This window comes from Amblyomma mixtum, chromosome 4 (genome assembly GCF_055824585.1).
Source record: "Amblyomma mixtum isolate Tamu chromosome 4, ASM5582458v1, whole genome shotgun sequence".
In the NCBI taxonomy this organism is placed as follows: Eukaryota; Metazoa; Arthropoda; class Arachnida; order Ixodida; family Ixodidae; genus Amblyomma; species Amblyomma mixtum.
Genome location: NC_143015.1, coordinates 96764077 through 96781000, shown reverse-complemented (window position 1 = coordinate 96781000; position 16924 = coordinate 96764077). Strand labels below are relative to the sequence as shown.

At 49.1% G+C, this 16924-nt stretch overlaps 1 protein-coding gene and 1 long non-coding RNA gene across 2 annotated transcripts in view; one reads left to right on the top strand and one right to left on the bottom strand.

The window, feature by feature from the left end:
* The window catches only part of LOC149347522 (uncharacterized), a 54996-nt gene that overhangs the window by 1322 nt on the left and 36750 nt on the right, over positions 1 to 16924 (bottom strand). The window contains exon 2 of the long non-coding RNA XR_016292533.1: positions 15038 to 15238. This is a non-coding gene — a long non-coding RNA (uncharacterized LOC149347522). The remainder of the gene's footprint in view (positions 1 to 15037; positions 15239 to 16924) is intronic.
* On the top strand, positions 8257 to 16819 carry LOC149347525 (uncharacterized). The gene is made up of 4 exons (XM_089587174.1): positions 8257 to 8830; positions 9456 to 9699; positions 15078 to 15266; positions 16666 to 16819. Exons 1-4 carry the CDS (start codon positions 8607 to 8609, stop codon positions 16741 to 16743), a joined length of 735 nt encoding a protein of 244 aa, XP_089443300.1. The 5' UTR covers positions 8257 to 8606; the 3' UTR covers positions 16744 to 16819.

Sequence of the window (16924 nt, the reverse complement as noted above, 5' to 3'; positions counted from 1 at the left end):
CAGTAGCGTACGCGACCACGGGGTGGGGTCCGCGCGGTTTTGAACTGGCTCAGCCGCGCTAAAGCGGGGAGAACGTGTTTATCCCCCCAGTTTTAACCCCACAAACTCTGATAGTCAACTTTTTCAACGATTTTAACCCCTCCAGCCAATGGCGTCCACCGATTGTCTCCATTGACCAATCCCCTTAGACCTGCTATAACGTGAAATCGCAGGGGCCCAGGAAAGGGGGATAACCACGGCTTAATTGGATTAACCGCAGCGTCACGAAAATGGGTCGACGCCATTGGCTGGATGGTACCGTCAAGTTCTTTGATTTGACCTTTCAAGATTGACATGCAGACTGTGGGTCGACAAATTGTCGCACTAGTGCGGGATTCATTTCGTTTGAATCTTGATGAGATAGAGTACATAATTGCAGGCCGCAACCTGCGCCAGCCATCGGTCAGGAGTCGAACCATGAACCAACGCATGCATGGGCGTCTGGCAAAGATTTTGGGCTTCTGAATCGTGGGCCAAATGAGGGTCTAATTGGGGTCAATGTGAGGTCTAGCACAGCGCTGCTAGTTTAAACTTGCGCCAGCCATCGCTCGGGGGTCGAACCGTGAACCAACACATGCGAGCGTGTCTATGGGAACGGGTCACACTATAGGTGTCTACGGGTAGCTGTTATACTATATCTTTGTCGTACGCAATCAACAATTCAGTGTCCCCCTTTGGGCTTTCTTTTTCCTTTTAAACGGACAGGCACCTACTTTGGGGGAAACAATTACTTAAGAAATTACCAACAAAAACTAACCCACAGCAGCAAATAAACAAACAAAACGAACTGCGAAAAAGAAAAGAAAAGGAATTAATGAAAAGTTCCGAGAAAGGGAACAGGCAAGTCTCTCGGCTACTGAGCCGGAGTTCCCGGGTTCGAACCCTGGAACTCCGGCGCAGTAGCCGAGAGACCTAGGGCGAAACGCAAAAGGCGCCCGTGTGCTGTGCGATGTCAGTGCACGCTAAATATCCCCAGGTGGTCGAAAAAATTCCGGAGCCCTCCACTAAGGCACCTTTTTCTTCTTTATCCCTTCTCTTACGGCGCGGTTCAGGTGTCCGCCGAGATGCGAGACAGTTACTGCGGCCTTTCCTTTCCTCAAAACCAATGTTTCCCAATTTTCAGCGAGTGCAAAGCGTCTCGACCCCAATATGACAAGTGTTTTTTGAGGAAAGCAAATGGCTCAGTAACTGTCTCGCGTATCTGGGTGGACACCTCGACCACGCCGTGAGGAAAGGGAGGAAGGTGGAAGTGACAGAAGAACGAGAGAAGAGGGGCCACAGTGGAGAGCCCCGGAGCAATTCCGACCACCTGGAGATCTTTAACGTGCATTGACATCGCACAGCACACGGGCGTCTTTTGCGTTTCGCCTCCATCAAAACTCGGCCTCCGCGGTCGGGTTCGAAACCGGGTACTCCGGCTCGGTAGCCGAGCACCCTAACCGCTGAGCCAACCGATACTACACCACCTCAGGTTACAGCGGCAGACATACCCCCAACTGCCAGAAACCTGAGCAAACACGGGGAGATTTACCTCCGTAGACTATACATACTGAGACATTCCACAGTGCTTACGTATTTCACGTCATAAAGCCGGATTCAATCGGATCAAAATGCAGATTTTGCGTGGAGAAGGAAGACCTGTACTATATGATATGGGCCTGACAAGAATTAACCATTGATATTATAACTCAGCCAACGCGGGTGGGGTGGGAGTCAGTACTAACTTGGAAGGAGATCAACGTCAGCTTGCGCCAATGGAGTCGTTGCTGTCCTTTAATGGAGTCCCTGACTAAGGACACCACCTTCCTCTTCCTCACTCTCTGCCTATACTACAACAAATATTTTCATCCTCACCGCAGCGGGTAGCCAATGAGAAGGCCATACGTGTCCGGGACGCCGGCAGGGGGATCTATATCCCACGTGGCTCTGGTCTGGTTAAGCACCAAGCTCGTGCTATGATTCCACGGGCGCTCTGCGAGACTCTGGGGTCCACGAGACTATAGGGTGCTGTTCAGGAGAACACTGCCTTTGTTAACCACGATCGTGCAGTAGAATTTTCCCAGAGCCCGCCTTCAGATCTCTGCGTCGTCGACATCGGTCACCCAGCCGTTTTCCACATCTCATGGTGAGTCTTCTGCATTTGCGCTTCCTCTTCCTTTTTTTATTGAAGCGAAGGCGATTCGATAGCTGTAAAAATACACTGAAGGTATTATACTTGAACGAATGGTATACAAGGCGCAATAGTGGACAGGACGAGAGAAGAACGAACACGGAGACAAGGCTCTTCTTCGTTCGTCCTGTCCACTCTCGCGCCTTGTATCATCGAATCACGCATCGACTCGCCCAACAGTCGATCCTTCTGAAATTGAACGAACGGCTTCGAAACGTGTACCGATAGCTTCGTAGTTGCGAATTGAAGAAACGTTACCGAAGCCACCCTCGCGTCTCAGACCTTCCTACAGCGAAAAAAATATAATAAAAAAATTGGCTGTAGTTCATTCAGACCGGCTGAACGTAGCAAGACGAGCGAAAAGCTCGGCTACGCCTGGTTTTTCGCTGTAACGCGGCTTGTCTCTGAGCTATGATCTATGATCCGACCCTGCTTGCTTTCGATTGCTTGCCGCGAGGGCCCGGCACGTTGTTCAGCCATAACGTCGTCCATCGAGGCTTTACCAGGCAGCCACTTTTTATTTTTAACCCTCTCCACTCGGAGCACGTGATTAGGCGAGCGGTGGTACAGGTGTTAATCAAGGCGAGCGAGGCAACATAGAGGAGCGAGCGAGGCACGTGTTCTGACGTCAAAGCCACACCTCCGCCCCTCCTCCGGGTTGAAGGTCGTCGTCAAGCGGTTTTGACCTTGAGCTCTGCATGCGGAGAATAGAGCTTTGCGCTCTAAAAATAATTCGCGAAAAAGAACATACCACTAAACGACGGGGGCATCCCTGTGTACTGTGACCTAGCTTGTGAACATCCAGATGCCGCGGGCAGTGGCTCCGTGAATATGATGTTAGATCGGCACGGGAGCGTAAGTTCGCGATTGATTCTCGGTCGTGGGGGCTGTACTTGGATAGAGGCGAAATGCTAAATCGCCTGTGTTCTGCGCGATCTTAGGGCACAAAAGACGGAATCCCAAAAACCTCAAATGGTCGAAGCCCACTGGTCTCAATCCGCTCCTGTGGTGCCACTGCGCGTGCGCAGAACGCCATGGGGGCCGCCAGATGGCGCCACGTTCCCGTCAGCTACGGCGTGCGCGCCTGCCCCGCTGAAGCGGATCACGGTAGCGGGTCACGCATCACGCTGTGCTGTAACTATCTATTGTCTGAGGCCTGCGGACGTTAAAGGGAAACTGAGGACAACGCCGTACAATTTGTCGGTCTTAGTAAAAATCAATTGTTCGGGTCGTTTAAGCTATCTTGACGTTTCTTCAACAGCAAAAGAAGAACTTTGCAGAGAAGATTGAATTTAAAGAATGAATGAAACACATTTTTCCCGCCCCTCAAATCAAACTCATGACGTCATACCATAAGGGACTCCGTGATCGCAGTTTGAATTTGGAGATGATGGGTGGTGTGGCTTTGCCTCACTGAGCGGCAGGCTGCTCTGGCCTCTCCGGCTGCGAGGCTTCACACAGTCGCCAACGACGACGATGGACAAATTTAGAGCGGCAGCTCTAACAAACGTAAAAGTCGCTCACCATTCCGTGCATGATTTGGGCTTGGTTTAACCTTGAGAAGCACTGCATAGCAACAGATTTACTTTGATAGATTGGCCTTGGCCCATTTGGACCAAAATCATTGTCCAACCATAACTGATCATGCTTGAAACGATGGCGACCTCCAAATTTGGCCCTGATTGTTTCCAAACTTTGGCCCGGGTCACCTCCGAAATTTGACCTTGGCCAGTTTGTACCAAAAGCGATGAACCATGCCTGACACGATGGCGACCTCCAAATTTGGCCGTAACCATTTCCAAACTTTGGCCCGGGCCACCATCGAAATTTGACCTTGGCCAGTTTGTACCAAAAGCGATGTCCAGCTAACCATGCCTGACACGATGGCGACCTCCAAATTTGGCCGTAACCATTTCCAAACTTTGGCCCGGGCCACGATCGAAATTTGACCTTGGCCAGTTTGTACCAAAAGCGATGTCCAGCTAACCATGACTGACACGATGGCGACCTCCAAATTTGGCCGTAACCATTTCCAAACTTTGGCCCGGGCCACCATCGAAATTTGACCTTGGCCAGTTTGTACCAAAAGCGATGTCCAGCTAACCATGCCTGACACGATGGCGACCTCCAAATTTGGCCGTAACCATTTCCAAACTTTGGCCCGGGCCACGATCGAAATTTGACCTTGGCCAGTTTGTACCAAAAGCGATGTCCAGCTAACCATGACTGACACGATGGCGACCTCCAAATTTGGCCGTAACCATTTCCAAACTTTGGCCCGGGCCACCATCGAAATTTGACCTTGGCCAGTTTGTACCAAAAGCGATGTCCAGCTAACCATGCCTGACACGATGGCGACCTCCAAATTTGGCCGTAACCATTTCCAAACTTTGGCCCGGGCCACGATCGAAATTTGACCTTGGCCAGTTTGTACCAAAAGCGATGTCCAGCTAACCATGACTGACACGATGGCGACCTCCAAATTTGGCCGTAACCATTTCCAAACTTTGGCCCGGGCCACCATCGAAATTTGACCTTGGCCAGTTTGTACCAAAAGCGATGTCCAGCTAACCATGCCTGACACGATGGCGACCTCCAAATTTGGCCGTAACCATTTCCAAACTTGGCCCGGGCCACGATCGAAATTTGACCTTGGCCAGTTTGTACCAAAAGCGATGTCCAGCTAACCATGACTGACACGATGGCGACCTCCAAATTTGGCCGTAACCATTTCCAAACTTTGGCCCGGGCCACCATCGAAATTTGACCTTGGCCAGTTTGTACCAAAAGCGATGTCCAGCTAACCATGCCTGACACGATGGCGACCTCCAAATTTGGCCGTAACCATTTCCAAACTTTGGCCCGGGCCGTCATCGAAATTTTACTTGGGCCGATTTGTGCCAAAATTCATTTCCAGCAATAACTGACCTTGCCTGACACGATGCCGACCTCCACATTGGCACGGGTAATTTCTGAAAATTTAGCCCTGGCCACCCTCGAACTTTGACTTTGGCCGATTTGTACCAAAATCGATGTCCAGCCATAATTGACCGCGCCTGGCACGATGGCGACATCGAAATTTGGCCCTGATCATTTTCATACTTTGACCGGAGTCACACCCAAAATTTGCCCTTGGCCGGTCTGTAAATAGGTAAATGGTTTTTTGAGGAAAGGAATTTACCGATTTACAAATCGACCAAGGTCAAATTTCGAGGGTGACCCGGACCAAAGTTTCGAAATGATCAGGGCCGATTTGTACCAAAATTGATTTCCAGCCATAATTGACCGCGCCTGGCGCGATGGCGACATAAAAATTTGGCCCTTATCATTTCCAAACTTTGGCCCGGGTCACCCCCGAAATTTTACCTTGGCCGATTTTTTAATTGGTAAATTGGTTTTGGAGGAAAGGAATTTACCAGTTAATAAATCGACCAAGTTCAAATTTCGGGGGTGACCCGGGCCAAAGTTTAGAAATGATCAGGGCCGATTTGTACCAAAATCGATGTCCAGCCAGAATTGACCATGCCTGACACGATGGCAGCCTCCAAATTTGGCCCTGATCATATCGAAACATTGGCCCGGGTCACCCCCTAAATTTGACCTTGGCCGATTTATACCAAAATTGATTTCCAGCCAGAATCGACCGTGCCTGACACGATGGCGAGCTCCTAATTTGGCAGGGGTCATTTCCAAAAATTTAGCCTGGGCCACCCTCGCAATTTGACCTTGGCTGATTTTTTTTAATGCGATGTTGATTGCCTCAGGGCATAAAACGGTACGTAATGATAGATGAGGATGCCTAAATAAATGAGTAAAGGTTCGCTGATCTAATGAAATCGAGCAATGAACGATGATGAGGTCCTTGTGTCCAAGCGGTGTATGAAACGCTATTATCGGGCGAAAGACCCGCTCCCGCCAGGTGCCGAGTTCTTGTCGGCTTCAACGCCGGGCAAACCCACAGCAGGTGGTGAATGTCGGCCTCTAGATTTCGGTTCTTGCAGACTGGGCACCCAGGATAACAAAGGAAAGGCGCAATGATTAACTTTCTCACTTTTCGGTAAAGCGCGCCGTGAAGTGAAGGGAAGGAGGGAGGTAGACCGGTGTCGTAGTGGAGGGCTCGGGAATAATTTCCACCTCCTTGTGATCTTTAACAACGTGTACTGGCATCGCAAAGCGCACGGACGTCTCTCACATTTTGCCGTCTTCGAAACGGCGGCCGGCGCGGCTGAGATTTGATCCCGTTTCCTCGTGCTCTGTAGACAAACACTACACAACAACCGCGGTGCCGTTTTGACCGCTTCTTGCGAATGTGTGAAATCCGTCTTCACGGTGAAAACTATTTAAGGGGCACCTTCAAGAACAGATCGCGCATGTCTCTCTCTCGCACCGCAGCTGTACGAAATCACGTGATCTGGGGGAGGAGGAGTGCCTCGCGCTACCTGTGTCGTCTTATTATTATTTCTATTTATATTTATTTTCCTGACTTTCAAAAATTTTCATTATTTTTTTTTCGCTCTCTTTCAGTCAGTGCAGAATTTAACCATTCCATGCGTTGCATTCGAATTTGCACTAAAAGTCATCGTCCCTTCTTCGATCTCCCAGCTAACAGGTCCCCTGTCGTTGTGTCGTCCAATCTGTCAGCCTGTACCCTATTACTACTCCCGTTCCTCTAAAAATGCTCCTCTTTCCATCGGTTCACCGCCTGTGTCTTGGCCACTCCCCCGTAGTGGGTATGTGCCATTCTACTTGAGGCCAACCAACCAACCAACCCGCGATCACATACCACGCGAGCCGTGGGGAGAGTGGTTTTCTTGTCATAAGGGGCTGGGATCTAGGGGCACGCAGCGATTGTGGCAAGCAATCCTTGCCACAGGGGGTTTATCTGTTGCTAAAACCGTCGTCGGCGCTTCGACGGATATGCTGTTGTTGCGACGCGTGTCTCTTTCTTCTCGCATCACTTTCGAAAAAAACTCTTTCTCCACATGGCAGTAAATGTGGCCCAGCTCGAACCAGTGGACAGGCCTGTGTACTTTACTTTTCAATCTTCCATCAGTCGCAACAACAACAACAACACATACAGTCTTTGCTAAAGTAACCAGGCTGCATGGTTTGCTTCTGGTTCGTATAGCAGAGCCCTCACGGCTTCCCTAAAGATCAAGAAGTTCTTTGAAGGTGAGGACATGGGACAGGGGTTCTCCTTGCCATAAAGAGATTGAGAGCTTGAGGGCTGGTATAATGACTTCAATATACGACTGAGAAGCAAACCGCCCTGCTTGGTTACTTTTGGCAAAGACTGCACGTACCACCCTTTCAAACACCCTTCGTTTCGCGCAACCTTTTTCGTCATTTGGTGGGACGAGCTAGCAGTTGTTACGGTGGCCGACCAGCTGCCACAACAGCCTGCCTAAGCATTGTTTAAGTTGCCACTAATTGCCATCCACTTTTCGGAAAACTGAAATTGTTGACCGCTCTATATAGGGTAGCTATCAAGGAAGCTCCTTGAGGCGTCAATCATTCATAAGCTGGGAAGCGATAGGCGCGTCAATGACACGGTGGTTGTTTTGCAACGAAAGGAATCCATATTGCTAAATACTGAGTAACCACTTCAATGTTGCTGTCTGAAGGTTGGGGAGGTGCTTCCTGTTCAGTGCATGCTCCTTTGACCGATCATTAGCCCCCAGATGACCTTGGTTCAGTTTACCACGATATCTATAGTAGGATACAACTTTACAAAACAGCAGCTGCTAACACTGGACCGCGGTCCGCGGCGTTCTGTATTACTCCGCTGGCCAGACTCAACAGTAACCGAAAGGAGCTTTTTAATGTTTGACTATATCAAACAATCCACGTATCAAAATTCTAGAGCTCATAATCTTTTTCTTGTAATAAGCTTCTTATTTACGTAACAAGAAATGTTTAAACAGCGGATTACTTTTCATCGTGGAGGAATTCTGTGCGCGGAGGCTGAATGTGAGAGGAGCTTCACTGCAGTCTTAAGTTGTGTCCGACCATAGCCGGCTCCTCAAATCAATGGATAGCTGGGCAAGCGCGTTTGATCCATAGAGCACGTCATTTCGCATCTTCCACTTCGCTTAATTGAGGGTATTTGTTTCTGTGCCAATCGCTTGGGCCGAAAAGGTTGCTTTGACGCGCCTGTCTTTCTGCTCGTCGCTGAGACGACCTGCGCGGTCTGCGCATGCGCAGTAACTGGCGTAGTCCGCTTCGTTGATTTCAACCCCCGCGAAGTTCCTGTGAAAGCTTTTGTTTTTTTTTGCACGTGTCTGTTACAATAGCCTTGTGACATACCGTCTCCTAATATTTGATAACCGTTTCGCCACTGCACTAACATTTTTTTCTTTTTCAGGCGCAGCAACCGCCAGTCAAGCCGACGTTTCCAATGTACCGAGCTCACACGGATCGCCTTCTCAACACGTCGGCGTTCGCGCACGGCGCGCCATCTAGTTACGGCGTCAGGACACGCCGCGCGACTGCGGCGACAGCGGGGACATCTGGTGTCGACTCTCCGCACAAAGATGGCGCGCTGGTGGACAGGCGCGGCCGGTTAGCCTACTGGCCCATCGTCATGCCGCCCTCGCCGCGGGTACCGCAGGGGGATGAATGGTGATGTAGAAGTTTATTCTTTCAATGCATTCTCTCGGGCGCTGCGTGTATTCCCGAAAAACGATTTGGCCGCTCTATCTTTCTTTCTACGCTTGGCACAACCCGCCGCGGTGGCTCAATGTTTTGATCGTTCGGATCCTGACTCGAGTACGCGGGATCAAATCCGGTCCGCCGCTGCCACGTTTCGGTGGTGGCAAAACGAAGAAGTCATCGTGCGTGCCATATCAATGCACGTTACTGATTTCTAGCTGCTCGGAATTATGCGGAGCCCTCCACTACGGCAAAAATTTACCCCCGTCTTCTTTGACTCCCTGCTTCGTCTCGATCCCTCACGATGTCGCTGAGGTACAGTCTTTGTCAAAAGTAACCAGACTCCATGGTTTGCTTCTCATTCGTTGAACAGAGCCCTCACGGCTTCCTTAAAGATCAAAAAGTTCTTCGAAGGTGAGAACAGGGGTTCTTCTTACCATACAAAGATTTAGAGCTTGAGGGCTGGCATAATAGCTTTTATATACGACTGAGAAGAAAATCATGCAGCCTGGTAACTTTTGACAAAGACTGTACATGTACTGCGCCTTTCGTTACCTAATAACGAATGCATGATTCGTTGCATGACTTGCTGCAGGCTTCACGGGGATGGCAGTGTGGGGTTCAACCTGGCTACCCACCTGGACCGGCACTGTACGACCACGGCGGATACGTGCAACGCGAGTCCCGTGCCGGCCATGGTGGTGCACGCAGAGGAGCTAGACGACTCGCACCTCCACCGCCAGCCGGCGGTCGCTGTGGCCTCCCGCCGATACCGGCGCAACACTCATCTCATGGCCGAACTCATGGACGCGCGCGTCGTCCGAAAGCCAGAGCCAAAGGTATGCTGATCGAATCAGACTTGAGCAGTCGTGGTGGCTCAGTGGCTGTCGTGCTCGGCTGCTGACCCGAAAGACGCGGGTTCGATCACGGCCGCGGTGGTTTGGATTTCGATGGAGGTGAAATTATAGAGGCCCGTGTATACTGTGCGATGTCAGTGTAGGTACTTTAAAGAACACCTGGTGGTCGAAATTATTCGGAGCCCTCCACTATGGCGTCCGTCATAGCCTGAGTCGCTTTGTGACGTTAAACCCCCCATAAACCAGAATTAAAGTGGTCGCCCGTGTAACCAGTAGTTCCAATTTTAGAATCTTCACCTGTCAAAGAGCCACCCCGGCAGTTTTTTTTTTCAAAATTCACAAATGTCAATGAAATTTCCACGAAGTTCTCGAAGTTATGATTGCATGTGTCGAACGGCACGGCTGAGAAGAGCTTCATTTCTTCGCACAATAATTTTAAAAGATATCTCTGCACATAATTACGTCACACTTGGCGCAGCCTGGCATGAAGCAGACGTATATGGCAGCCAGGCAGCGAACAAGTTTCGTGTGCTCGCGTTGTGAGCGTTGTGGTTCCTGAAGTGATTGTGGTGGATGCAAGGTGTGTCGTGGGATGCAAGCGTATCACTTAGAAAAGATAAAGGGGGTGCCTACGCGTAGAGACGAGGCGATTCGCGAAAAGTGTATTTTTTTGTTGTTCGAAGCCTCAGCTAAAAGCTTGCCTCTAAGAGCTCGTGTTCGCTCGGAAAATCTCGCGTGGGAGTGCTACATATAATTAAGGCAGTGCATATTGGGGGTAGTGTTCGGTTTCGCGAAACTATTACAGGAGGTTCTTTGAAATAGACTAGCGCCAAAAAAGACGAACACAAGGCGGTCGTCGTTCCCTCGCCTTGTGTTCGTCTTTTGTGGCGCTAATAACCTATTTCAAAGAATGTCTAACCAACTACCAAGTTTTACTATTACAGGAGATTCTGGAGGTCGAATGTGCTGTGCCGACGTTGCATGTAAAATACCAACTGAAGAAGGAAAATATTCCCAGGCGTCGTATGCGCAATCTCCTGTGTCAACGGCGCATCTGTGTATAACGCGAGTCAGGGAATTCTCAAAAAATTTCTAGAACACCAGTATGACGTGGAGAATCGGCGGCTGGGTTCGGACGCGCTTGCCGAATATTCGGTGTATCTGCCAGTCACAGTATCGACTGGGCAAGGCGCGCATACTTGAGAAGGAAACGAACACATCACGGCTCTATCTCGAGTCGTTGATTATTCAGCTGACGACAGCGCATACGCTGAATTGCAACGATGGAAATCTGCTAGCGGTATAGGCAAGGCGTCTGGGTTACGTCATGCGCTGTAGTTGAAGCGACGATACTTCGTTTCGCCTTCATTGCGAACAAGGCTCCCGTCAAGGCACCCGCGTGGCAGTCGAAACGTCATATAACCTTTCTTTTAATTAGTCAGCGCCGTTTGTTAATGCGACATATTGTTTAAGCCTCATTGGAGAAGAAATGTGCCGTCGGTCATAAATTTCGTCCATTGGCTGGAGGGAACGTCCCCAGACTGGAAGTGACGTAATAGTTAACTTTTTAACTATTACCGTTAGGCTACTTAAATATTGAGAGGCGTGTAGCCCACCATAAGTACTATCCATATTAGTTTTGAGAATTCTGAAAACGCGGTTACCCTCGGCGCTGTGGCCCACCAAATTTTCGCTACATCGCACCAAAATGTTTGCGCTTTCGAGAAACTTCCAGGGAAAGCAACCTTTCCAGTGCACGAAAATCGTCGTGATAGCCAAAATTTGTTGGGCCACAGCGCCGAAAGTAACTACGTTTTAGAAATTCTAAAAACCAACAATAATTAATTATTAGTTAACCACCCTGTTATTTAGCCCGTCTTAGCTGTATTCTGATGCACTTCACCGCTGACCATAGAGAGTTTTAGCATATCGCGATTCGCTACCGTGAGTCACTTCCGCGAGGCGCAGAACGCCATAGCGCAGAACGCCATAGCGCAGAACGCCATAGGGGACCGCAGCTTCGCAGGGGGGCGCTGCGGACGCCAGTGAAAAGTGCCCTCTCCGGCCGACACCGTATTTTTGTCCGGGCAAACCGGTCACCCCTCCCATTGAGTAGCTGCGCGAGCAGCGCGCTTTCCCCTGAAAAAAAAGACAGTTCTGCACGTACTTTTCACGTGTTGGCCAGCCTGCAAATCTCTTTGTGCAGTCCCGAGCCTTCCCTCATGCTTGAACGCTGACGAGCTTCGGAGGATTAGCAAAATGTACAGGGGCGCTAGAAAAAAATGCGAACAGCACGGCGCCCACGCGCTGCGCAGTCGGAATTGATCTTCAATGCGTTTTTATCTCGGTAGTAACAAAAAGACGCTAGAGTGGTACATTATTGTATCACGGATGTCTCTAGCGTATTTGTGTTGCGAGCCAAGCATAAGCGTGACGAAAATAAATTCCAACAGCGGAGCGCCTAGGCACTTCGCTGTTCGCATTTCTTTCGGTCGCGGCAGTACGCTCTGAGATGTAGGTTAAAAGAAATAGTGGACAGTGAATTTCTTTTTTCGCTGCGAACTTGAAAAAAGAACTGCTAGCTGGATTAGGCCCACTACGTGAAGAAGATTGTTGACGAAAAAGCCGGTACCGTAACGGCGAAATGTGTATCGCAAGTAAATGACGAGATCATTTAAGACGTGGAATTCGAGGTAAATACCTTTTTTTTTTTTGGCGCGGCCATCTTCGCAAGATGCTTAATTTCGTTGGGTGACTGAGCACTTCGGTGCATGCAGGTTTGTTGGCCAAATAATAAGGATTTTGTTACGTGTTTCGATGAATAATGATGGAAATAATTTTTATTTTATCTTAAAATAAAGTGGCCTTAAGGCGACACGCGAGGCTAAGGAGAAAAAGGAAAACACGCACGAAATGCGCCTGCCAGCTTCTTGCTATATACGGCTAAGAGAAAAAATGCTCTAGTGTGTCAATCGCTACAACGGAGATAAGCTGTTGGTATATTTATTTTAATTCCGATTACAGCGCACGCGCATCCCCAAAACAATTTATTTGCAGAGCCATCGCTCATATGCAAGCGCTCATTCATGTGCAAGCAAACATTTTGATTATTTTTATTTTTTGAAATTTTTTACATGTAAAGCAACTTCGAAAATTGAGCCCGGCGTCACAAGTCGGAACATTGAGGCGATCTCTGACTTGCCTCACACGCGTCTGCATAATGCCGCTAGCTGTAGTCAGTTCCAAAATAAAAAACGGCAAAAAAATGAGTTTCGTTAGCGCGAGCTTTACTAAACACTACATGCTTAGTGAATTACAGCAAAAACTGCTCAGAAATAATATTACGCGTGCAACATACCAAACGTGTCTAGTAACAGGAAAAAGCTTACTTCACCCTGCCCATAGCAGTTATCGAGGCTTGCCGTTTCTCGTTCTCATCCATTTCGTACCCAACCATTCCGGACAAAAACATTTTTGAATAGTAAAAAATGTATAACCGCATTTTTTTTCATATACTGGAAGATTTCACTATAGCAATCTCCCATCGATAGGCTTGCATTTTTTTTTCGTATTAACGTTTTTCCTATCGTCAACTGCTCGATACGAGCGATGAAAAATATAAAGATTTTGCTGCATATAGAACCTTCAATATTTCCGTTACTGTACGTTACAATTTTCCAATATTAAATTTTTTTTGCCAAAGAATGTACGACATCACCAGGAAATCTGTAGAATTACACGGGCAGTCCTTGGCCGTTGATGTTCAGAGAACTATTGTGACAGCCCCACACACAACCAGTTTCTCCACTCTTAGAACGTCGCGGAATTCACAGCGAGCGGCAACACCACTTTTGAGCGCCCGCGAGCAGGACGGCACGTGCTCACAATGAAAGAGAGTGCCAGCTGCGCGAGCAGCACGCGCGTACCAGCCGACAGGCTGCTGGCTCAATGCGCTCCGCCGGCGACGTGCCCGGACGGAAACGCCAAAATGACCGGCAGGGGAGAAGTGGCGCTGGTGCAGTGGGAGCAAACTTCAGGTGCGCTTCCCCATAGGGCGCCACGTTCCCGTCAGCAGCGGGTCCAATCAGCGCGTACGTAGTGGTGCCCCGCGGAAACGGGTCGCGCTATGCTATAAGCATATAGCCGGTTGATAAGCGACGTGCAACAAGCGGCCGTGGTATAACTATCAAATGCTATGCCGAAAAAAGCCCTCTTCTAACCCAAATAGCCCAATTCTTCGGTGAAACACCCATATATACACACTGGTCAGTGATGGCGCCATTTCTTAACGGGCAACTACATAGGTTTTAGAAATGGACGAGCTTAAAATGGCCGAATGTGCGAAACTTGCAGGTAAAAAATGCAAAGTCCTTTTGGGATAGCATTTGAAATGGTGACGCTGATTAAATCGCGACGGCTGTCAAGCTTCGCACAACACCAAGTGTGGGGTGCCTGATGACGTCATCGAAGGTATCGGTACATTTACAACGCATAAACGACTGCTTTGAAGGAAAAAAACGAACACCACGGAAAGCGAAGGCCTCCGAGCGTTGCTTGGCAGCATCCAACGAGGCATGGCAGAATGCGGCTGTCGGCAGCGGTGATTTGAAATCATACCTTCCGGGACGTCACACTGAACTTCCCCGCACTCCTCCATTGCTTTGAGGAGAAGCGTAAAAGTCAATCGTCGATTATGTTACTATTTGAAATGCTAGTGCAAAAACACTTGGCAAGCTTCACCTAGAGCCTATATAGTTTTGAATCCTTGAATATTGCGAAATTTTCAAAAAGTGATGCAGTTACCCTCTAACTGTTGGTTGTTAGCACATGCTAAGGGTACTTAGTGTTGCCCCTGGACACTGCAATTTCTATGGGGAAGTTTCCTATCTAGGCAATAGATGGGCTTTGTGCCGTTGCCCCTTTTGCATCTTTCTTGCATACTGCACTCGTTTTGTTTCATTTATAAACCGCTATTGACGCGGGTTTTAGAAAAAAAAGCACGACTTGCACGAAAGTTTCAATTTCAACCCAAATTTTTTAGGTTATCTGAAATTATTATTTGAAAACTTTTAAAAATGAAGTCGCGTAGACTTCCGTATTCTTCTGTCTGTATTTAAGAAATTTTCTATGCGCCATTTATACAGGCCTAATCGAGAGCAAACATCGCTCACAGGGAAGCATAATATTGTCTGCGTTCTTTGAGATGTAGCCCAATGACAGATGGGCTGTACTATCTATGAAAACGGATATTTTTATACGTCAGAAAAGGTCCCAGTGTGCCTTTAAGCTCGTGCAACATAACAATGCCGCATCATATTACCTCGAACTGTTTCTTCTCGCTTTTCTCCTGGCCGTCGCAGGACTGGGAGCACGTGCTGCGCGACCGTCGCAGACAGGCTGTCATGCTCGAAGAGAAGCTGCAGGCGTCCCGGGCCGAGCTCGCCGAACTCGTGGAGGGGCTGGAACGAAAGCAGCGCCAGTGGCTGGACGCGGACGCGGCCTTCCGCGAGAACCTGCGAACCTGCGGCGACAGGGGACGACTCCTACAGGTGCGTCTGACCTTCTCGAGACGACTTGTTTGCGCTATAGGATTTTGCACAGAGGTTGCATTTGGCGCATGACTGGAAGCACCTAACTGCGCTATAGTCGGATACAACTTATAGGGTCCCAGAAGGGGGTGTCTGAGGTTGGCAAAAAAATACTTGCATTATGTAGAGCGTAGGCCACTGAACGTTCATTCCGCGTACAGTACATCAAAAGCGAGTAGATAATTTATAATACATTTTCAAAAAAATTCGCTGTGGCTTAGCTTGGTTAAGCCCGGTAATTGCGAAAGCAATATCCGTACCTACGCCATGGTTCAGCTGGTAGTGTAGCTGGTGGTGGTGCACCACGACCACCACCACAAGCATGCTTGTGGTTAGACTTGTGGTGATGCATCGGATACAATCCAAACCAATCCCATCCAATCCAATTCAATCCACTCCAATCCGATCCAATGTAGTCTAATCTAATCTAATGTAATGTAATCTAAGGCAATCAAGGTCAAATGAAGGTCATTGGTGGTCACCGCCGCGGCACGGCAAAGGCGTGAAAGTGCAAGTAGTATTGCTTTCGCAATAAAACTACCGCTCCCGAGCCTCGCGGCGACCAGAGGCACTGAACTTCCGCCCGAATCCGTACTCATTGCGTCATTTTAGCACTTTTTACGTCACCAGCGCAGGGCTGTCATTGGTTCGCGGTGCCAACGTGAAATCACGCATTTAACAAACTGAAAGCCCTAGATACTTCACATTCTTACTCTTTTCGGAAACATTTCGCATTTCAGCAAGGAGAGTTGTGGTTTATATGCATGTTTACGCGGTTATTGTGTGTTGGGTGTCAGAAATTAGTACTGCACTGCCGGTTTACAATGTTGTCGTCTGCTCGTACCGCGTGTGTCACTCCGCCGGCGCCGCCGTCGAATCGAACCGCGAATGGAGGTGCGATTTGGAGTCACCACACTACTGATTTCTGTCGTGACCTCCGTCGCATGCGCAATGAAAATGGATCGGCCGTGCTGCGTCGTTGGTTGCAAAGCCAGGGTTCGGCAGTGTCTGCCGAAAGATGGAAGAGAGCGAGCTGTCGTCGTCGTCAATATTCAGCGCCGGATTTCTGAACGGCGTGTCCTTATAAACTTGGCCGTGACCTACATTGGTCACAGTCTCGCCATTTCGCGTTCTCCCTCCGTAGACCATACTGCGCATGCGCGAAGAGCGAGTGACGTCACTGCACACAGCTGGCGCACCTCGCCGTTGCCGCTGCTGCCGCCGGCGCAGATTCACGTGACGTCACTGCTCACACTACGTATATCCTGGCAGAGCAGCGCTAAGCCACTGCCAACTTTATTTCTTTCGGTGTATGCACGCCTAACCGGGTTTCGTATACTCTTTCTTTATTACCATGCAGGTCGCTCGAGAGTTCCGCGGACTGCCTACCAGACCAAACGCCTGCAAGACAGCGTTCCGTCTCAACTGCTTCCCGTAATGGCGCACTATGGCGACATTCGCGTGCCCACATTCCTTTCTTGTTGCTGCTGGAGTGATAAAAAGCGTTCTATTTTCCTACGTGTGAGCTGCATCTTATTGTTTTTTCATCGAGTCTGAATTACAATACTTGACCCGCCATTCCTGTTCCCCTGACCCCAATCTTCCCTCCCTCCCTCCCT

Coding starts and splice junctions, on each gene's coding strand:
- LOC149347525 (XM_089587174.1), top strand. CDS start 8,607: ATGTACCGAGCTCACACGGATCGCCTTCTCAACACGTCGGCGTTCGCG. Junction 8,831..9,455: donor GTACCGCAGGGGGATGAATG/GTGATGTAGAAG, acceptor GACTTGCTGCAG/GCTTCACGGGGATGGCAGTG. Junction 15,267..16,665: donor ACAGGGGACGACTCCTACAG/GTGCGTCTGACC, acceptor ATTACCATGCAG/GTCGCTCGAGAGTTCCGCGG.